This window comes from Falco cherrug, chromosome 1, assembly GCF_023634085.1.
Source record: "Falco cherrug isolate bFalChe1 chromosome 1, bFalChe1.pri, whole genome shotgun sequence".
In the NCBI taxonomy this organism is placed as follows: domain Eukaryota; kingdom Metazoa; phylum Chordata; class Aves; order Falconiformes; family Falconidae; genus Falco; species Falco cherrug.
The window spans coordinates 13,219,632-13,242,876 of record NC_073697.1 but is presented as its reverse complement, the minus strand read 5'-3'; the positions used below and the strand labels follow the sequence as shown (position 1 = coordinate 13,242,876).

At 37.6% G+C, this 23,245-nt stretch overlaps 1 protein-coding gene across 5 annotated transcripts in view; it reads right to left on the bottom strand.

The window, feature by feature from the left end:
* Nucleotides 1-21,416: 21,416 nt before the first annotated feature.
* IL15 (interleukin 15) overlaps nt 21,417-23,245 on the bottom strand; it is a 39,055-nt gene continuing 37,226 nt past the window's right edge. For all 5 annotated transcript variants that reach the window (XM_055709488.1, XM_055709492.1, XM_027807740.2 and 2 more), the window contains 2 exons: nt 22,348-22,491; nt 21,417-21,759 (listed from right to left, as the gene is read on the bottom strand). In XM_055709488.1, the coding sequence (XP_055565463.1) occupies nt 21,646-21,759; nt 22,348-22,491 (258 nt within the window). In that variant the 3' untranslated portion in view covers nt 21,417-21,645. The remainder of the gene's footprint in view (nt 21,760-22,347; nt 22,492-23,245) is intronic.

The following is a 23,245-nucleotide window of genomic DNA, read 5'->3' as shown; positions in this document are numbered from 1 at the left end:
TCCTAACTAAATAGCAAACCAAAGAAAACTGAAATAGCTCTAACAGGAATCATGCTTTCTTCATATTCCAGGAAGTGCTTTAGCAGCCACAACACAGTATTTTTAAAATACTAAGAAAGAAGTTTGATATTGTTCAGTGTTTGGGAGTGAGAGAGGAAAATATCCAAACTTAGCTTTGGAAAGCCTGTTCAGCGCAATACAGAAACACCCCTGCTGAAGTGAACCATGTAGCTCCATCTTTCAGTCACTAGAGAAAAACAAAATGCAGTGATACAATTTTCAGGGAAGCAACTTGATAGTGATGTTGAGGCAACTCTTCCACTGTCACGTAGACTTGTGCCTCAGGTCACAGCTTCTGTGCCATGTCTGCTGTTTGCATGTTAGCCCCTTCTCTAGCTCATTTGGGGTGAAAGCTGATTCCCTAGGTAGGAATGTTTAGGAACAGGGCAAAAACTGACTCAGAGGTTGGATTCACCTGGAGCTCTTTGCAACTCAGACTTCAGTCTCAGACACACACCCAGCTATCAAAGGAAATAGCCCGGAAAATCCAGGGCAGAGATCCTCAATAGCTGTCAAAGCAAAGTGAGTAACACATATTGAACTTCAAGTCTTAAGAATCTGTGTTTGTCAAGGACACTTACCATGACCATATACAATTGTCTGCAATTGTTAATGGGTTTTGATGTCTATTATTTATTTCTGATGAAGCAAGTATGACATCTGTCAGTATATGTCTTAGGTGACCTCTCCATGGTAACATACTCCCTTAATAATAACCACACTTGTATGCGTGCTTGCCTTCAAGGCCTGAAATGTGATACAGTTGCTATCAAATTTCCATGCACTACTACTTTTCAACAGTCACCCTCTCCCAAGATAAAATGAGAAAATTTAACACTATTTCAGGATGAAAACAACATCTTGTATATACAAATAGTTTTCCCAAGCAAGGTTTTATCATAATTTTCTACAATGTGAGTCCGTAGGATGCTGCAAACTGTGTTTAGCTTGTGGCTGAGGCAGCAGAGACGGACTGCTATAATCTGAACAATCCATCCTTACCCCATCTGCAGCTGCTTAGAGAGGGTCACCTTATGTGAGGATGAGGAAGAGAACGGCAGCCCATGTAAGCAGCCCCAGTCCAAAGTAGACATTGTCTCTGTCACTACATCTGCTTCAGATCTGCTAAGAAAGGGTCAGAAAACTTCACTCTCTGGGATCTCCGGATCCTTTGGGTTCTGCTTCTGGTCCTATCTTGTCTTCAACCCATATTATCAAGAGTCTGTCTTTGCCCTTCCTTTGTTAGGGAAGCTGCTGGAAAGGAAAACTAGTTTATCTGAGGTAGGGAATGGGAGGTGGATGTTAGGAAGATGCCTTTTGAGTTGGGGAGGGTGGAGTTCTGTGTCTTGGATGGGTTGGGGGGTATGGCATGAGGTGGAGTGGAAAAAGAACATGCCAGAAGGGGAGTAGGCTGAAGAAGAGGGGGGGAAAAACCCTGTCCCTCTCTGCATCTTTCGAAGTGTCCATCAGACGTAAGACCTAAGCCTCCATTTTTACATATAGTCTTTCCCCATATCTGACTGCTTGCTCCCAGGGCTACTCAGTTAAATCTAAGTACCTTCTTAATACTCTTCTGACTTGTCCCAGCCTTTTCTGTCCCCCCATCTCTTCCACCCCTTAAAAATACAATCCTTTTTCTGCCTCAGGACAGCAATATTCAATTTTACTTTCATAGCTATGCAGCTTTGAGTCTTCTCTGCTGTAAGGTAATCCAAGAGTTTAAGTGGGGAATCATAATGTTAATACGTATGGTACTTAAAACACTCTGCTAACTTCTTTCCTACTATAAGAAATATTCTGATAGGAGACAAGGAGTTACAGGCTGACTTCAGGCTAGAAAATAGGGATCCTGAAAAAATACTTTTAAGAGCTGCTTATTCCTTCAACATTCTTTAAATCAGACTTCAGGGAAATAGAGTGCTAGCAAAGGGTAAAGGCATTTCTTGTTTGCTCAGTAAGTGTTTGCTGAACAGTAAATACTTTTTTTTTTTTTATTTGGGTGTGACTGGAAAGTTATCTTATGATGAAATGTGTTCAAGTTTTCTCAAGTACAGCTTGCTCAAAGGAAAGTACATGGAAAAAGTGAGCAGTTTTAAGTGTGATCCCAAAGGAAGCTCTTCCCAGTGTCTAGCTAGAGGAACTTATGCCAAGGTGGAATATTCCATTATCAGATATAAAGTATCAACTGTTTGTTGGTTACATTCTAGTAATGAACCGTCTTGAAATTATAGATCATTCTGTCTTTGATTCCTACACTGTGTTTTAATGCACAGTGAGCTATTTTCTCTGTACTATTCCATTTTGCTTAATATTGTTGTTTATTTACTTCCATATTGCTGTTAAGTACCTAACAAAGTCAAGGGGTTTTGACTGAATCTGGAAAGACTATGCTAAGCTATTAAATGGTGAATTTCCGATCTACCCTTACATTTAAAATGTTGCAGTTCTCTATCAAAATATTAATCCAGGTGTGACCATTAAAATCTGAAATTCTTTATACCGGGTTTTATTGACCATCAAGCAGATGTGCAGCCTAGTTAAAATGCATAGAATATGATATGAAAAAATTAGTTTTCTTAAAACCTGTTCCTTAAAATTGAGAGCACGTATCACACACATACTACTGTATCCACAGTCATAGCAATGTTGGCATACTGTTCTTAGGCTAAGCTAAATGACCAGAGTGTGTCAGAATGCTGTTTCCAGGATTCTGTAGGAATCAGGACAAATTTCACACAAAGTATAACTATTTGTTTTCCTGTCCTGCATGAAAAGAATAATTTCTCGGTGATCACCACAGAACTAAACCAGGACACTATCCACTAGCAGCTCTAGTTCTTTCTTAGCTACAGTTGAACTAACCTGATACTCAAAAGGTAACTGTGCATGGTTATGGCCAACCTCCTCTAGATGCCTCTGCTTGAGCAGCAGTGTTGGACCAGGTGGCTTCTAGAGGTCCCTTCAGTCTCAACCATTCTGTGATTCCTAAAACAGAGTTTATGAAGATGAAGCCTTTACCTAAATGGAATTGAAAGACAAATGTTTGTTATGCTTGAAGGCTAACAGACAAATGTTTCATGGCATTTTCAAACTCTGAAGATGTAAATTTCTCTGTCCAGTCCTGTGATAGTTACCTGCTTCCTTTGCATGCTTTATTAGATAGACAATACATTTATATGCTTCTCTACAGACAATAAAAAAGTCTCAGCTCTGGGGCTTGCTTACACCTGCAGAGCTATAAGGCTTGCATGTTGCTATTGCATGCCCAATACAACTAAAAAAAAATTGTATTTTTATTAACTTTAATTAAAATTTGCTAAAAAAAAAAATTATAAAGTTCTTTATTACCTTAAATGAGTTTTCATGAGAACTTTGATCCGGCAGAAATTCAGTCTAGTAATGAAAATTCTTACTGAGTAATGAAACTTCTACTAAGTACAGCACTGCACACACCTTTGGGAATTCGTCACCTATCACAGAGCAGCTGAAGCATATGCTAAAAATGGAATAGTAGGAAAAGATGAAGTGTGTGAGGACTGAAACACAAGCGTTATTTTCAGTCTTTGACTTACAACTGTAAGTTTAAGGAGAATTTTGATCCCTTTGTTGAAATCCAAAACAAAAACTAAGACAGCTTGCTCATCAGGCACAGATTCTGTTGGAAGATCAAGACAAAGTTCTACTTCAGAAAGTGCCAATTCTTGTTTGGGGTCCCTGTCCTAGGTCTAGATGTTGTTGGAAAAAGTTTAGTCTGATAAGCTTCAAGGAAGATGTTTTTGAGATAACCATATTAAAGAAAATGTGACCTTGTGCTGGAAACACTGATTTTCTTTTCCTAATTGAATTATTGCTCTATGTATGTAAAATGGGTTTTCAAGTGTATGTAATTATGGAACTGCCAGTGCCATCTCTGGAATAAGAGAGACCTGTTGGTGATGAATGTGCCATTAAATTTCCCCACTTCTCTTTTCAGAAATTTCTTCAGAGACATACATATCTTACTTGTGGTATTGCGATTTGCAGAATATCTGCATCATTAGGAAGTCAAACTGTGCTCTGAAAAATATACTATGAGGATCACTTCATTATCAAAATCCCTTGCTCTAGAATTATTCATGGGCTTCTGTAGTAAGCCTATAGCCAAGTGCAACAGAGAAGGTATGTAGCGTACTTCTGAACAGAGGACTTGGTAATAAACAGGACTATGGTTATAAATCATATAAGTGTCACGAAGCAGCAAAGCAGAGAATTTAAAAGAAAAATGGCTATTACTGCTGACTGATAATTTATCTTTTAATCTAATTTTCTGTGATGAAAGATATACCAAAACCTCTGAAAATGGCTTACCACAATATTTGGTGCTTACTGCTGTGTCATAACTTCTAAGTATTACTTCAGCACTGTCATTATATCCCCCAAAATCTCTTAGAAGGTAATCAGGTGGTAGCTACTTCTCTTCTACAGACCTATTTTGTATATTTAAAGCAACTGGGGGGTTGGTGAGGGGCAGTGGTTTTCCTTTGGTGACTGCTGATTTCTCTTTGGTCTCTTTTCCTGGAAGAGAAGTCTAAATTCCTCTGTTTAGCTTGGCCTTAGAGCATGACATTATCCTAAAAACATGGGTTGTGAGCCCTTTCATCTCTGTCCTGTGATCTGGTAAAAATGTCTGTCTTCTCTGACAGATCATCTTAAACTCTCCCTTTCAATGAAATCTTTGACATAACATGGGTGCAGTGTTTGCTGGTAATACTATTTTTTCTAGTTTGCTACACACCCATGACAGACAAGCAAGTGGTGAGGTCTTGCAATCTTGAACTACCCTAGATTTAAAAATTTATTTCAGGCGGGTCATTTGTGAAAAGACACTAAGCATATTGGATAAAAATAATGTCTCTTCCAGCTATTTTTCATCATGCATTACAATACATCTAACATTAAACATTTTTTTTTCATAGGTACTAGCATTGATTTTAAGTTGTAAATGAATTTTCATATAATATTATATTCAACATAAAATGGGCCTTTATACTTGACTGGTAAGTCACTGAGCTGAAATTTGGTCTTGGCTGTGTTGGTGTAAATGCCTGTCAATGACACACTAATGCAGAATTTGACCTTTTTTGCACAGAAGAGAGGACTCAGTAGATCTGCACGTGAAGAGTTCTTGTTATAAAATACAATATTCCAGGGAAGTATTAGTCACTGTTTACAACTGAGCAGTTTTCTGGCTGATATTGCCTCTGTTATATATGTGGTTGAAACTGATTCCTAATCCTAATCCTGTTAGGATTATTCCAACATAGCCTGTTGGGTTTTTTAACTGTTCTACGAAATTATTAAACTCTAATGTGCAACTTCTTAAGCCTCAAGTGCTGTTGAGAGCTAGAACAGACTAATCTTTCAGAGTTGGTTTTCTTTTGATAGTCAGAGGATACTCACAGTCATAAATCATTTGTGTTTTCTTCTGTGATAGTGTGATGGCTCTGTAGGGAGGAAAGGACTGCACACATTTGTTCATTAACCCTGATTCTTTGGCTACAGAAAGATGCCCTCTTTGGGACTGCATGCACATAGAAACAGGAGCACAGGGGGAAATCCATATTCAGTTTGTTAACCTAGTAGTAGAGCCTAGGAATTACTTCTGGCCATGTAGTTTGGACAGCTGCTTGAAGGCATGCTTTGTCTGTGTGGAACTACAGCATTGCTTAATTAGTATTTTCCCCCTTGGTTACTCGGTTGAAAAGTTCAGTTTGTCACAGCTAATCTTTAATCCACAGCAACTCCCAAATGTATTTAGTGCACTGAATATATTGATTGGTACATGTCGAGGATGGAATAATAAATTAAAAGGTCATTTGTGTGCAGTGAAGTATGATTAGGGATCTCTGTAATTTGCATGCCTCTGAGCTCAGATACCTACTGGCAACAGTTCTATATTGAAAGTGCATAGCACGGGTACAGTGGGGTAACCTCAGCTAAGGGCTGAACTCCCCCCATCTTCTCATTTACTCCCCCTCCTTAGCAGGGCAGGAACAGAAAATAGGATGGGAAAGCTTATGGGCCAAGATAAAGACAGGCAAGTTGCTTACCAATTACTATAGAGGGCAATACAGACTCAAATTGGGGAAAACTAATCTAATTTATTGCCAATTAAAATAGATCTCAGTGTTAGAACCAAATACAAACTTTAAAACACCTTTCCTCCCCGCTTTACCATAATCAACTTGATTCCATCACTCTGGACTCCTTTACACCCACCCATGAGTAGCAGCCGGCAAGGTGCCTGGGGGTAGGATTGTCAGTGCATAGTGGGTTCTCTCTGCTGTTCCTTCCCTCTCACACTGTTCCCCTGCTCTGGCATGGACTCTTCCCGTGGGCTACAGTCCTTCAGGAAAAACATGCTTCAGTGTGGACGCTGCATGGGCCACAGTTCCTTCAGGAAACATCCAGCAGCTCCATTGTAGGGCCCTCCATGAGCTGCAGGGGATACTTGTGCCACAGAGCACCTCCTCCTCCTTCTTTGACCTTGGTGTTCCCTCTGCTGTGTCTCATGCTTTCTGTTCCTACCTCCCTTCTCCCTGTCTTTCCCTCCCTCCTCTTTCTTAAATATGTTTTCAAAGAGGTGCCACACACTTGGATGATGGGTTCAGCCTGTGGTGGGTCTGTTGCAGAGGTAGAGAAAACGTCTATGCATTGAGTGCTTGTGCTGCTGATGTTACCAAAGTTGTGTGAAATTTGCGTACCTCGTTTGCCTTGCCATTTTGTAGAGGCATGGGAGGGGACAGCAAAGGGAGGCAGCCCTTTAGCTGGCCAGACAGCAGCTGCCATGGGCACACAACCCACTTGTGCTCATCACGTGATCTGCAGAGAGAGTATCTGTGGAGAGAGAGCAGAGAAGTTGCCAGGGCAGGAAGGAATGAGATTAAGTTTAGGTGCAGTTTCATGGGGATTTCCCATGCCCTCCCAAGATACAAGTTTTATCTGGACAGCTGTGTCCTGCCTGAGAACCATACAGATGGGCTCAGAAAGGATCCTTAGAAGATGGTCTGCAGGTTATCCACTCAGTTTCTACCATGGAAGTAGTCCCCTCTATGATGAGACTTTTGATCCAGAAGCAAGTCCTAAGCTTAAAAAAGGGGGAAGTTCTTCCAACCACTAATTGAAATTTCCATCTGTAGCACTGCTGGGTCAGAAATGCCAGGTTTTAAATTTGGTGCTAGTATAAAACTGGTTTTAGTGCCCTATTTTTGTAACTAAACAATGTATCTGAATTTAAGTTAAAAAACTGTTTACCTGAAATATAGGTTCTTATCTAGCTAGACGGATGGAGAGCTAGCTAGGTTTTTTTAATAGCAAGGGATTAAAGATGCTTAGTGGTTCTTTGTTAATTGGTTACAGCTAGTATACAGCTGGCAAGAACTTCTAGTATTTGATTTATCTGTTGTCTGTCCTTTAATATTGACTCTCATGTATGTTTACATGAATCTCCGAGAAAGAATTTACACATATATCAATTCTGTATTGCAAAGAATGGCTATTAGAATAAGTAGGGAAGTGATGTACATATATCATTAGAGATACACAGATGATGACTAATTTTGACCTTTATAAATATCTTTGAGGTTAAATAGCAAAGAAAAAATAATTATTTTAATTAATGGAAATACTAGTTGTCCCTTCTTTTGATGCTAGGATGAAGAGTCTGGCCACAAGTGAGTTTCCCGGTTTTTTGTAGTTGGGAACATCCTTTTAACTGAGAGTTGTATCTCAGTCTGAAATTGTAGCCTTACAGCATAAGAGTTGCTAACACTGCCTCATTTCGGTTACTCTGTCTCATAATCTTTTCTTCTTACTTTCATAAAGTTCTTTCAAATTCCTGAAAAGAAGGGACTGAAACAATGTATCAACTTATCAAACTTTCTACTTTAAGCTGTCCACAGCAGTTGAAGGCTGTTGATGACAGCAGAAGAGCAGAGATGATGCACAGCCTTCTGTAAATTCTGCTTTTCAACCCAAGGAATTTTCACCTCACTGCTTTACATCTTCCTTGTTATGCTAAGCAGGATCTTGGCATTCTCTACAACCCCAACTGAAGTCTGTGTCCTGGAGACAGTCTAACCCTGAAGGTGTAACCATCCATTTTAAGAGTTCTCTTCAAAAGCCTAATCCATAACTGAAAGAAATGGAGGGGGAGTATAAAGGAGGTGATAGACATAAAAGTAATGTACAAAATGCAAGATAATAGAATTAAATTATAGTCATCTGACTCACGTTCAAATTGAGATATGTTTAATATACTTTGCTTATAAATTATTTTTTAAACATTTTCTTTTCATTCTTTACTTAACCCTCTACCCTCACCCAGGATGTTGTAGGGTTTCTTCCCAGAAATGTATTTAATTGCTAACAGTTGGGATGCTTACAGTGAAATTACAGAAATTTTGACCTAAGTTTTATAGTAACATTCCCTGTTAGAATATATTCTGAGAAAGTTTTGACTATTTTTAGGTGGGATAAAAACGGGGTTAAAAACTCACTCCATTCTAAGATCACTGGTACATATATGGACTCAACTCTCTGACTTTAATAAGTAAAAGACACTTTCACTTCTTTCATCAAGGAAAAATATAGGCAGTCTCAAGCATAAGGTGAGTTTCACCATTATATTTGCAAAACAAGAATGAGTTTATAGAAGTAGGTCCAAAGGTACATATCAGTATTTGAGCAATCTTGAAAAAAACCCACACAGAAACAGTGTCTTGTATTTAAAAGAGTTTGTAGTTTTAACTTTACACAAATAATGTATTTTAGGAAATTCTTAATCACTTTAGATATTGCCAAGATTTTTACTGTTGAGCTGATCTTACTGGATTAATTGAGAGCCATTTCAGACTAACTAAGTTGGCATTTTTTTTAGATAGTGAAGGTTGAAAATTTCAGAAATTCTTTCTGGAATACAGAATAAAAAACATTGTAAATTTCCCTGAAGTCCTGAGAAAGTTTAAGAGTGTAATCTATATACTCTCTATAAGTGCTAGTATTGCACACAGTATTATCCTATGGCATGAGAAAAATGCAAACTACTTCAATACAGTTTTTGAAATACACTTGTTATCCTCTTCTCACAGGGATGTCAGTAGTCTTACAATAAAGCTGTAATTCAAGAAGTTGCTTAAAATACTCTTTCTGAAGACTTAATAAGTTTCTCTGTTAGACAATATTTTCAAGTAAAAAAATAATTTGTAACTCTGCTTACAACCAGAAAACAGACCATAAAAATCTTTAGCATGAATAGATTTCTGAGGTCTCTTGATATGCTTTTGTTGCAGAAACAGCTGTGGGTGAATATTATTTAAAGTAAACATCTTTTCCTTGCAGAAATGTTGTCCAGCTGCACTGTTCAAGTTACAACATATGTCCCAGTGTCCTAACTATTGTGAAAACCTGGCCTGGAATACTTTCTGGCAGCGTCTAAAGAGTTAAAACAAGTTTTTGGCTGAGCATAGTTTCACCTTTTTGGGCAATAAAAGACATTTGTAAGGCTTTTTGCTTTGTTTGACTAATTCCAAGATCCGTTTGCTATAACTGTAGTTATAACTGATCTGATACCCTGTAGTTTATTAACAGAAAATTTTGATACAGAGTTAGAGTTGGCTGGAGACATAATCATGCCCTTCTGGAATCGCTTGTTCAACAAAACTCACTCTGATGACCAGGAATGCACAGACGACCTTAAGCACTACAGATCTCATAGCCAAAGGAGATTTGCCTGCACTGAAGCTGTATTCACTGTCTTAGGCGTAGCTGTTGTGATATTGGAGGGCTTAATTTAAAGCAGTTGGTCAGTGAGGGAATGGTGCAGTCTGGAAGGACTTCACTGTGATGGAATTGAGTGAAACTTTTTTCTTGCATGGGAATGCAAGAAGAAAGGAGTGGATATGCATCTCAAGGGATTTAATATGTCTCTTGCTCGGTACTGCTTCAGCAGCGGAACCAAATGCGGCCTTGCTGTTGACAGCAATTAGGTTGGAAATGAGTGTAGCTTAAGTGTTTAATGAGAGAGGGAAGAAAAGTCTAACACCCTTAAGGAGAAGAGGGCTGTAAAATGAAGCACATATAACATTTTATACCATGAAGCAAGCAAGTGTTTTAGTGTGGGAAGGGAAAGGCAGATCTTGTTTGATATTGTTCATAAACAAAGGTATTCATGGTATGGGCTGCTGTTGAAAACAGTGTCTGAATGCATATGCTACTTAATTCTTACTTTCTGCTTCCCAGAACCTTGAGATTTGCCAGTCTCAGCATTCACAGATATGATATTCAGCTAAGGAAATAACTGTGCATTATTCTTTTATCTCTCAATTTCCCAGGGTTTTGTTGATTGTTAGGTTACAGAATACCTTTAGGTGTTAGAGATCATTGTTAGCAAGATGGTTTGCACTTGAAATGCTCCTTGTAGCTGGCCAGGAAGAAAGGAGGCTTTGGTATCAACATACCGTACACCTTGAGTTGGTCGTGATTTGCAGTCTTGGAGAGTGTAGCCAACAGCTTAGTGAGAGGAGTCACAAATACCAGCGTGTCTAAGTTCCAAATCTTGTCAGCTTTAATATTTAGTGGTTACAATAACTTGAAAGACCAGAGGAAGAAAAAAATTACTTTCTACACCTTCACCCCTTCCTTGTGACTCCTTATGGCATAGTTGTCAGTGGTACTATCATTTTTGTGCTGTTTCTTTATGTCACTGCAGCTTAAAAATATTCCTTGCTTTCTGGCACTAGACGCAGATTCATTCATTCATGTGGTCACCCTCAAATAAGTTGTGCTGTGCCAGTTGGCCCTGGGGCCAAGGAATAATTCCTTACGCATTCTTTTTGTTTGTATAGGCACAGAGGCCTTTGATAAAGTCAGGAAAGCAGGACTTTGGAATTGTTATTTTAACACAGCTTGCCTAGAGGAAAAGAACCTGCATAAGCCCCATGTTCTATGGTAGTGATAGCTATCACCACCATCCTACTCACTTGCTAATGAGACTTCTAGAAGCTTCACAGCACAGTCAGAAATTCTGACTTCCAAAGAACTGTTTCAGGAGCCATTGGCTGTTGGTAATTGTGTCCTTTTCCCATGCATTGAGGAGGACAAGGCATCATTTCCATAGCTTGGTATTACTGTCAGTCACCAGAAAACAGAGATCCTGTACAAGCACATATCTGGAAAAGCTTATGTGCCACCTGCTGACACAATTGATGCCTGCTTTGTGGAAGTTTATCTGCTTGAGTTTGTAAACTATCCAGTTATCAGAGCTTTCAGAAGACCACGAGGGAAAAAAGGGGGACACTAAACTGGCAAAAAAACCCCTTTATGTTGTTAAGCCAATAGTTAATATCTGCACCTTATATGTCATAGCTGGGGAACGTAAAACTTATGAACAATTTCAGAAATGCAACGGATTCTAAGTTGTCCCAGGTATACCTTCGTAACTTATTAGTGACATAAAGTAGTAGAGGATGAGGTCCTAAGAAGAAATTATGTCAAGTGATAAAAATACAGTACAGCCAAGGGATTTTGGATGTTACCTTATCCAAATGCCTGATATCTACTGCTAGGAAGATCATCTAGAGTATAATGAAGCCCAGTCACTGTCCTGCAGTAGGCAGTGTAAGAGAGAGAAATGTTCTCTGAAGACATCCAGTAAAAATTTAAAATGGCTAATGATGCATGAAAGCAGAAAGCTTGTTAGAGCAAAAAGTTGCAGAAATTATTCATAATGATCTGATTTTCTTTGAATTAGTTGTAGCAAGCTTGCCAAAGGGATGACCAAAAGAAATACAGTCATCTATCATTTGTTATCTTGTGACTAACAAGAAAAATAAGATTCTTGCAAAAAGTGATGTAAAAAGTCACGATTAAGGTTAATAAGGAGAAGAAATTCCTAGCTGTCATAATTGATGATGATGAACACCTGCTGCTCAGTATTGCTGCCACACTAGTAACTGGATAGATAATAAGTGACTTGAACGCTTTGAGATTGACCAAAAGCATGGTTTGACTTCTCAGTACCCCATTCAAAAAGAGTAGACTCTATCAATTATAAGAAAAAAATGGATTTTTTTTTTTTTCCAGTGGGAGAGAAAATTTAGGCTCATTGGGAAACTGATGGCTCGAAAGATCCCAAGCTGGGATTCCTAATATGTTCTGTATTATTGCAAGACTATAGATTTCAAGCTAATTGAAGGAAGTGTATGAGTCTTAGAAGATCTGGGAAAGGCAACTTTTAAATAGAATGGTTTCTCAGTTTTACCTATGGCACAGATAGCACACCGCTACAATAAAATATAATCAGTGTTAGTGCCTATTAGAAATGTTCTAACAACATAAGTATATTTTACATTTCCCTTAAATCCTCTTTTGTCACTTTAACGAGATCTGTCATTTATGGTAGAGCTGCCATTAAGGTTGTATAATGATTACTGACATGCAATATTTCATTTTGAAAAGCTCAGTACAGTTGCTTCCTGAAAGGCATTGAATAAACAAAGGTGCGAGCTGATGGCTTCAGTTCATCTCACAACAGGAAAATACTGTATTTGGGTCTAATGCAGGTTCCTTCAGCAATACTGTCACTGTATTTTAATATTTGATTTTGAGAAAGCAACTTGCCATATAAAAAGTTAGTTGCAGTTTTTTGTTTTCCTCAACTACAACTTGTGAAAAAAGTGTGTTAGAAACCATTCTCAGAGTACTTACAATGTTTTTATTTTTACTGGAGGCAGTCCTTAGAGTATGATTTTTTTCATGCTTTGTTATTCTGATGACCATTTGACATTTTCTGGTGGACAGTAGGATTGGTTTTTTCCATAACATTTCGCTTGGGTGCTCTGTGGACTGGACCATGAGCTGAAAAATCTCTTGATTAGTGCATATGGTAGTCAACCCAGTACACACACTTACATAAACACACTCACACACATAAAACAAGCAGTAGTATATGAGTAAGTTCACCTGTTTGATGTGGGAAGGTGGATAAGCTCTAAGCTGTTCTAGTTAGAAGTAGATACATTCTGGTTACTCCTGAAGACTCCAATGCATGTAACAAAAATAATGCCCCTGCCTTAAAGTGATTGGAATGCCAGATATGAGTAGGTAAATACAGCAAATATATGAGATAGAAATAGGTGTATTTGAGCCTGTAGATGTTTACTGGTAAATCTGCATGTTCTAGAAGTCTAGAACACTCAGTGTAAATAATTTGCAATGGTTTGAAAACAAAACCATGTTTTTATTTTACTTGTTTAACTTTTTATAGTCAGTCCTTGATCCAAATAGCAATACCTGATACTTTCGTGAAATGTAGATATAAATTAAAATGTTTTTCTGCTACAAGTGTAGATAGAGTATTTTACCTTGTTTGTATCACAAAAATGGTAACATTTGGATTTTTTATGTGGCTAGTGCTCATACTATGTACCTGCCAACATAGACACAACGTGCAGTGCAAACCACAAAAAAAATCACATTGGTTGAATAAGCAGAATTTTATTGACAATAAATAGTATGGGAATGAACTCATAAAGGAATGTGAATATATTATATTAAAGCAACATTACTTTATTATTAGATTATATTATGTGCCATAAACAATGGTGTTAAGTATTATTATATTATTATTGTTGGTGTTTTTGATTATTACATTCTAACATAACCACAGTTCTCATCATTTAATATGTTCTGGCATAGAGCATATCTCATACTAGAGTTTGACCAGTGTCAAAAGCAACACTGTTATTGTATCATCATATAAAATAGCTGTGCATATTTGTTCATAAATATAACTTAGATAACATTAAAAAAAAATATCTTTTTACTTGAAAAAAGAAATCAGTTCTGGTTAGATAATGGTGTATTTACCATCTTGATAGAGCAAAGAAAACACCAGAAAATAAAGATTCATAGGAAGACTGAATAATCAAACCATAAAATAAAGCATATATATATATATGCTTTTTAATATATATATAAATATATAAATATGCTATTTGTTGACCCCCTGAGCATCAGATAAATGCGCATAACATATATTATGCCCATTTATTTAATCCGAAAGGCACACTCACTTACAGAAAGAGATAGAAAGTTTTGGCACTGAATAAACTTTGGGTAATTCTCAGCTCTATTTCTTCAGGTTTAAAGAAAGCAGTATTTTGTATAAAACTACAATCACAAAGTAAGAAATCAGAATTACTGAACTTTTTATGCTGAAGAAGCCAACGGCACAGGGAGAAGTGATGTAAGGCAGAAGAGTTTCAGTCAGCTTCAAACTTTGTTAAAGCCTGTAACTTTGACAAATACTGTTCTGCTCAACAGAAAGTGCAGATAATCCTTTTTATGCTCCAGAAGTGGTTGATGTGAGACATGTGAAAGCGAGGTTGTTGGTGGATATATTAAGGCACATAGCAGGCTGGTTTATCTGGATGACTACAGAGTTTCTGTAATTGTATATGTAGATTGAACTCTGACCTGTATATATTGAAGTGGAGGAGTACTGAGTCTCACTAGGAGAAGAAACAAAGGGGCAAAATTTGTGTGGTTCAGGACTTTGTGGAATTACAGCCTAGGGTAAAACCATGCTGCTGGTTTTTCTTGCCTAGGGAATTTGAATATGATGAGAGACTAGCTGTATTACCAGATAAATCTTAAGTAAATACTTGGGTTTAGAAATCTGAGGGAACTGTGGACACATCCCATTGGAATATAAACCCATTTATGTTCCCTAGGGAGACTGGATTTTGAAGAATAGGATGAAAGTTTCAATTCTTTTCCTGGGTGACATAGCATTAGAGTCACAGTTGATAGGAACTCTGTCATGATCCATTTATGTTGGACATATGTTTTCACAAATGGCTTCTATTAAAACAGTTGAGGATGAAGGTATTTGCATCAAATAATTTCTTATGTCCATGAATACATGTTCTAAGGATTATGCCTCACACCTTAGGTAACTGCTGATGTTTCTTCAACTGCTTCCCTCCCCATTCACCATCGGGCTGAGACTTTAAAGCTTTTACCCAATAGTTAGTCACCATCCATCTCTGAAAAATCTGATTCAGACTCAGAAAGAAGAGAACCAGGATAAGATATTCATTTATATGCTGAAGTTAAAATAAGCTTCTTTAGCCTTAGGTATTTCTCAAGAAATTTCGCAGAAATCCCCCTGATTTCTGTTTATATTCTAACTTAATTCCTTTTTCCCCTATACATTTTTCACTTTCAGAGGCAGTGATATGCCTATGCCAAGGTACAGATAAATCGGTCATTTAAACAGATGTTTCATTCTTTCTCGTATTTGACTATCTTCTCCCCCATTTTTACAAATCCAATTGATTCCCTACCAGTTTGACTTACCAAGAAAATACCACCTCTAATAAACATTCAGAGGAGGGTGAAGTTTTGGAATATTTTTATTTCTTTACATCTTTATTTAAAGTGTTGATTAGTGGCCTAAATAAGCCTTTTGATAAGGAGATAAGAATTCTCCAATATTTCCAGGTTTTGGGGGAAAATAGTTGGAAGGAAACAGTGTAGAGATGCTGATTTTATCTTATTATTGCAAAATACATAATCTACTCATTTGCAGCTTTCTTTTCCTCCTTAAGTGCATGTGAGTAATAGTCCATAGAGAACACAGTAGCAAAGTTTAATTGTTTCTTCTCTGCCTCTAGAAAAGGTATAGCTCTTTAGGCACTACAGAATAGTCCCCTTTTAAGTATGGCTTAGTGTCACATTAATCAGTCTCATGAAGCTGTACAGAAATTCTGGTATGCAGTGCTGATTTGATTGCTAGTAAGGTGTGCCTTCATATGGATAAGCTGCAAGTGAAGGCCACTTTGGATAAAAAATAATTTTCTATTCTCAAGAACACTAATACTGGCTTAAGGATACAACTAAGTTTGTATCTTCTGCTTTGGCTTCATCAAGTTGTTCTGAGCAGCTAGTTCATTCTCATATTCTTAATCCTCCTGCCAAGACATCCCACCATGACATTGACTCAAGGACTCAGGATGGGAATTTCAAAAGTCTTTCAAAAGCCCCCTCTGGTGCCTGTTAGGGGGAAGACACAAATGATTTGACTGTAGTTATGGGAAGTACTCTTTGAAATTTACTGTTTAACTTTGAAATTGCAGGCATATCCTTATTTCCATCCATCTCCTTGCCAAATGCTGCTACTCAGAAAGAACTGATGCAGTAGACTTACAGTGAGTTGGAACAATTTTGATTTCACTGTTATCATGTAAGGTGGTGTTCATTTCTCCCTTCTGTTTTCTTTCATTCCTATAGTGGATGTTTCATTTTTCCTGTCCTTCTGGTTGTCGTGGTTTAACCCTGGCTGGCAACCAAGCCCCACGCAGCCACTCACTCACTCCCCCAACAGTGGGATGGGGGAGAGGATTAGAAGGGTGAAAGTGAGAAAACTCATAGGTTGAGATAAAGACAGTTTAATAGGTAAAGCATAAGCTGCGCATGCAAGCAGAGCAAAACAAGGAATTGATTCACTACTTCCCATGGGCAATCAGGTGTTCAGCCACCTCCAGGAAAGCAGGGTTCCATCATGTGTAATGGTTACTTGGGAGGACACACACCGTAATGCCAGATGTCACCTCTTCCTTCTTCTTTCCCCAGCTTTACATACTCGGTATGACATCCCATGGTATGGAACATCCCTTTGGCTAGTTCAGGTCAGCTGTCCTGGCTGTGCCTCCTCCCAGTTTCCCATGCCCCTCCAGCCTTCTGACTTAGTATAAACATTGACTTAGTATAAACATTACCCAGCAACAACCCAAACCATCAGTGTGCTGTCAACGTTGTTCTCACACCAAATCTAAAACAAGCACTGCACCAGCTACTGAGAAGAAAACTAACTCTGTCCCAGCTGAAACCAGGGCACTGGTACTACAAGGAAGAGGTTGGCAGCTCAGTCACCTTTGACTATAACTGAGAAAAGCAAATCTTATGGTACTGGAGTCATAATTGCAACTAGGCTAATCTTAGATGACTTTATTACAATATTGTTCTTATATTTTCTCCACATTCTTCCTGTGAGAAATGCAACAAAACATTAATAGCTCCATCCTGTTGTAGTGTTTCCCATATTAAACTTGGAAAGGATGGCAGGCAGAGAAAGATTCACAAGGAGGGTTTAGTGGACAGTAGAACTACAGTATCTGTGGTGCAGCTGTCTAGACGAATGAGTTGACTAACAGTTGTACATGTAATTTACTTGGACTGGGTAGTGATGTGATTATCTAGTGCTATGTGTTGTAGGAGAGCTAATCTGCAACACGCCTCTGTCCCAGCCAGCTTACCTGGAGGCCATAACCTACTGGCCAGTAATTTTCTGTGTGAATGGAAATGTCCTTTACCTTGCTTTACAAAATAGATGATTCTTCTGGAAACGTTGACTGATCCTGTGGTGTGATAGGAGGTTAATGTTGTTGCTCCAGTGTAGCCACTTGAAACCCTACAATCTGTAATCACTGTACAGTGGGCTGAATGACTCAAATGTTCATTGTCTCTCTGAGCTTTTGCCGCATGGAGCTGGAATGGATCCTAACGAATCTTTCTAACTACTGTTTTCCTTATATAGCTATATGAACAAGATGGCTACTCTGAAACTGCTGCTGAGCTCCCAGCTACCTCACTGGAGGCAAAGAATTCCCTTTTTCATATTTTCCCCCAAACATCGAAGCTCCCACAAGAGAGGTCGCTGCAGTTCAGAGTTTGCCTTTTTCCACGGCCATTAATTATTCTGGCTTTCACAGAGTTCTCATTTCCAAATGAAGTAGCATCAGTGAACACTTACATCTATCACTTGAAAGGGGATCTGAATGGAGAAAAAGATGAAGCTGTTCACACTATCACTCAATTCAAATGAGGAGTCACCTCCTTCTGCCTGGTCAAAAGAGACCATCAGCTATAGACCTGTGTACTCTATTGGCCTGCCCTTTGCCTGCTCTTAAGGTTCCCATGGCCGCTAGCTTCTCACTGAAGGCATCTTGCCCATTAGAATAGCATCTCCTTGGTTAAAGAACAGACAAACGGACCACTGCCTCTGGGCAGTGATTAATTATTACAGACTTGTGCATCCACATGGGTAAACGTCTAAGAAGTGCACTGAGAATGTAAAAGCTTACTTGGGTATCAGAGCAGAATACTCCTTCAGAGTATGCAACAGTGATAATGTTATATTACTGGCTTAATTAAATCCTGTATAACCTTAGTCAGAACTCGAACTGACTTAAAAAATTGAGGTGAAACTGTCAGATGCTATGTTTAGGAACCAAAAGTATACTAGGGAAATGAAATTCATAATCCATACTGTGCTCTGTAATTGTAAAAGACAGTTGGACATTTGCAGAAACTGAAATCTGTTGATTGTGCAGCGTAGATGGACTGTTTAAAAGAAAATCTGGACTGCAAAAGTTATTGGCTAAATTCTCTTGTGTGTTTTAAGAGGAAGTATTATAGGTAATAGTCCTTGTATAAATATACTGATGCTGATCCAGAACTGACTTTAAACTGTAAGGACTTTCAAACATCTCCTGTGACATTATCTGCACAGTGCCTGATCAACAGGTGCTCAAATATTCAGAGCCACCGAGGCAACGTTCTATTGATAAGTAACCAATATTTATCTTCAGGGGCTAGTAAAACAACAAGAAGGCAGAGGATGTCAGATATCATCTGCATGAGTGCTACCTGCATTATCCAGTTAAAATATTGACAGAAATATGGACACTGAATACAAGGAAAGGAGAGGAGAGGAGAGGAAAAATAGATTTTAAATTATTGCAAAGTCAGGAACAGAACTGTGTAGTGCAAAACTTCTGTGTAAGAACGTTCTTCTTCTCTTCTGGTGTCAAAAAGCAGAGTTATTTTTCTTTCTGAACATAGAAACTCTCTGTTATGAGTCACCTTAGTCCCAAACTGAGTTGGATTAATTAGAGAAAATGCAGTATTGATCTTTTTCTTAACATTTACCAAGAGTAGTTGTAAAAGATTAGGTAGTAAATGCCACACAAATGAGTTGATCTTGTGTGGAAGAAATACCTTCCTCAACCTAGCAATGTCTAGTTCAAAAGTAGGCACCCTGAATTAGTTTTTACTGTTCTGTCTGCAGTACTAACAAGACAAATGAGATTCATGCATGTCTTAGTCATACTGAATCTTTTCCTCCAGGACATGTATGAATCCCCTCACTACAAAAAAATACCAACCTGACCTTAATTTAGCCCATCCTTTAAAAATTGATCAGATCATGTCTTGTAACCATAGGATTGACAATGTAGTAAAGATTTCAATTGGCAGCTTTGGTCCCAGGAAAGGGAAAACCCCAGGAGAAATACTGGAGAACTAGATTAACAAATGGCCTTTTATGGTTCTAGAATGTGCATCTGGAACAGGTGGAGGTAAAATGAAATTAAAGTGATATTGCCAATGTCCAACAGAAAGTGGCTACAGGGTGGCAAGATGAGCAGTCACAGACTTAGCAATATTCTTTCAGAAAGGCAAATTCCCAGCAATTAACATACTTGCCACTGGTAAATGATTTAATGAAAAACAGAATAAAATTAATCAGGTAACCCATTTTCATAATGGCCAAGATAAAGAAAACTGTCTGAGCAAAGGAGTTATTAGTTTCTCCCATCATGAATACGGCTGGACTGTGTCTCAAGCTCCCTCAAAGCTAGAAATAAGGAAAATCCCTTTATCTCTTTGATTAAAGACTACAGTTGTAATTTGGTATTATTTTGCCTATGCATGTGACATCAGGTAAGAGAAAATCATATTCAATGCATACCACTGTTTTAAGGAAAAAATTAAAATATAGGACTAGTTTTCTTTATCCAAACTATGTAATAAAACACTTCTTTCATTGCTATTTTGCAGTGGCAAATAATCTGTTTATTTCTTCTGTGATACCTCTGCTGTTGTTTAATCCCATTCTCAATATACTTATGAATTTACTGATCGGTTACTCTATAAGTCACCTGATGATGACACCCACTGTGCTCACATTCATGTTCCTTCTCTTGTAGTTTACTGGAGATTCAGCTCCTCAGTGCTGAAGACTGAGTGTTGGGAGTAACCCAAAAATAAGGGAGTACCAGGCAGTGTATTTGTTGCCACAATGAGATTGAGACTTCCTTCCTGCTAAGTGAACAGCTGAATAACTCAGCCATTTATCAAATGAAGATGGAAAAATGGAGGTGTCTGGAGGAAAGAATTACTTATTATAGATAGCAGTTGGTATGACATGGTTATGAATCACTAAGAAAGCAGTTACTTTAGAAAAAGCTGAAAGAACACTATGCAACATTTCAGAACTACCAGGGGACAGGTGATGGCACTGAGTCTCAGAAATATGGTTACCATGATTTCCAATAACCGGTCAAAAGTGATTCCTGCCTTTGAATTTCTTACCTGAAAAGGAGACCAAAGTTACAACCTCTTCTACATTGAAAAGATTTCTGCCACATATAATTTTTTTTTTTCTAAGTGTGTAAGAGATTTGGTCACCTCCTTTATTCAGAGAATGAAATTTATGCTACTTTTCTTTGGTTGAAATTTAGATTGAAATCTTTGGTAATTGCTAAAGGAACTTTAGTAATTACCATAATGACTAAAGTAGTGTCTGTCAGAGGTAACAAATGAAGTAACCAATGATGTTCTGTCACCAGACAGTGGAACCAAGCATTAGCATTACCTTCTGTTGAGAAGACTGGAGATAATTTTTAATACCTTTATGCTACTATTGTAGAAAAGGGAAAAAAAAGGAAAGGAAGAATCTTTAAATAAATATTCTGTTTTTTTACTTTGAATTCTTAGGTGAAATAAGTAACTGGATTTACCTGAAAACCATGGTAGAAATAAATGTATTAAGAGATAGCCAATACACCTTTAAGACAAAGAGGCCTTAGCTTGTGTTTTGACACTAGTTTGTTGAAGAAATATTTAATAAGAAAAAAAAATGCAAGGAAAACTGTCACATGTGACTAAGAACAGAAGTGAGAGATGAGCTGTGATCTTCTAAGAGCACAGATGGTAAAGGGAGAGATTTCAGATTACAAAAATAGCTATAGCCAAATGCTTTAAAAGGGTATGATAATTTTATATTAATAGTAATAAAAGAAGAGCTTTTCTCTGAAACCCCATTCAGTTAGCCCTGAGCTGATGTTCATGAGGACATTCCCACTGCAGATACTGTGAGATCTTTTTAAAGAATTTTTTTGAAAAGTTGGTAAGTTGGGCAGTGTTTCTTTTCCAGTGAGCTTACCAAAAATAAAGACACTTTAAGTCAAGAAGAAGCTTTAAACCCTGTTAAATTCCTTTCATTTATATTTCATAACTAATATCATTTTTATGTACTTATTTATGAATACTCTGTGAACTACAAGGATTTTATTATTTTTTACATGTTATGGTATGTAAGTAGGACTGTAAATGTTGCTCTTTTCAGTTTATTGTTGGTGACAACATCATTTCTCTGAGGATATTCATGGAAGATCTTGGTTCCCAACTTGTGTCTTTTGGTCAATGTTTGCATTCCTTCTGTATAACCTTTACAAAACTCTGTATAAATTCTGTAAAATTTTTTTCTTCATACTCTTCACATTCTTTGCACTTTGCTGATGTTGTAGAATTCAGCTGAAAAACAAAATGCAATAGTAAACCAGGATACTGATCTATTTTTTCTGAGAGACAACTAACCCTTGTCTGTCCTGTTTTTTTTTAATAACTCCAATGCAGTCAATGACTACAGAAAGGATTGCTGGAGGCTTACACAGTACTTATGGTCTGTGCAGCTCCTGGCCTGCTCTTTCAGTAGGATCAGCTTTCAAAGATACAGCACTTCAGTGAGAGATGCAAGTGGCTGTCCCTTTTGAAAATTAGGATCCTTTTCTGTATGTGTCTGACCATACCTGACTTTTAGATACTGAAGTTCCAAACTGTTATTTATACATACACATTCAAACACCTTCATATGTATACATGCACAATCAAAAGTATCTGCTTTGAAGGGAATCCTGTTGGTTTTTTTTTTCTAAAAAACCACTAAATTTTGCTTTTTCATTGTTCTATGTGTAGCTTTTTCACTGTTATATGTACAGGTTACTACATCCCACTTGCTTTCATCTCTGCTATTCCACTTTTTATATGATGAAAGAGGTATTTCAGCTACTGAAGTAACACTTTTGACTTGCCTTTTTTCCACAGACTGTTGGTGTTACTTACCTTGTTTTTTTCAAAGCTTATGTTTCCATTTTTCCATATGTTTAATACATCCTGTGTTTTACTACAATTTTTGATAAGACATTCTTGAAGAATCACATTTGTCTCTAGGAAAAAGCATCTCATTACAGGTTCTTGGCATTCTTTCTGAAAAAATGAAGTTGTAATAGTTTTACGATTAAAAAGGAATAAGTGAATGTAGGATATAATTTACCAATATGTGGCTAATTTTTATTTACTGCCACCTTCTCCTAATATTCAAATGCTTTTAAACATCTGCAAAGATTGGCTGTGAGAGCTAACAGCATAAAGGCTGGCCAATTTGCTAAGATGAGGTTAAACGTAGGGTCTTGAAGAACCCAGGAAAATAATTAATTAGGATAAAAATTTGGGATATAATTAAACTTAGCAGAATTAAGTTAGTATCATCCTTAGTAGTCTTCTTCAGAGATCTGAATTCAGAATAGGAAGAGGAGAAGAGAAAGCAGATATTACCTGTATTTCACAAATTAAAGACAAAGAGGCAGAGGTACTAATTTCTCCATCCAGTCAACAGTAAAGCCAAGAATAAGTCCCAGGTTGTCTAACTTCCATGTCAGATTGTCCCACTTTAAGAAAATCTTCCAGGCATTGCAGGGTATTAAATCAGCCATTACAATGGGTTAACCTCTCTGGCTCAGTTCAGTTAAGAGAATGTGTGTGCAGATGTGGATGTGTTTGTTTTGCGACTATTTTTCCGTCATGTACAGGGCTAACTGTACAGACGCATCAGACAGTGCTTTCTCAGGCTTGTCAGATCCACTGAATAAATCAACACCGCTGTATTCTGCATGCACACTAAGACTATTCTGAGACGGTCAGGCCATCATTTCTAGGAAATCTTTCATTAACACTTTATGTA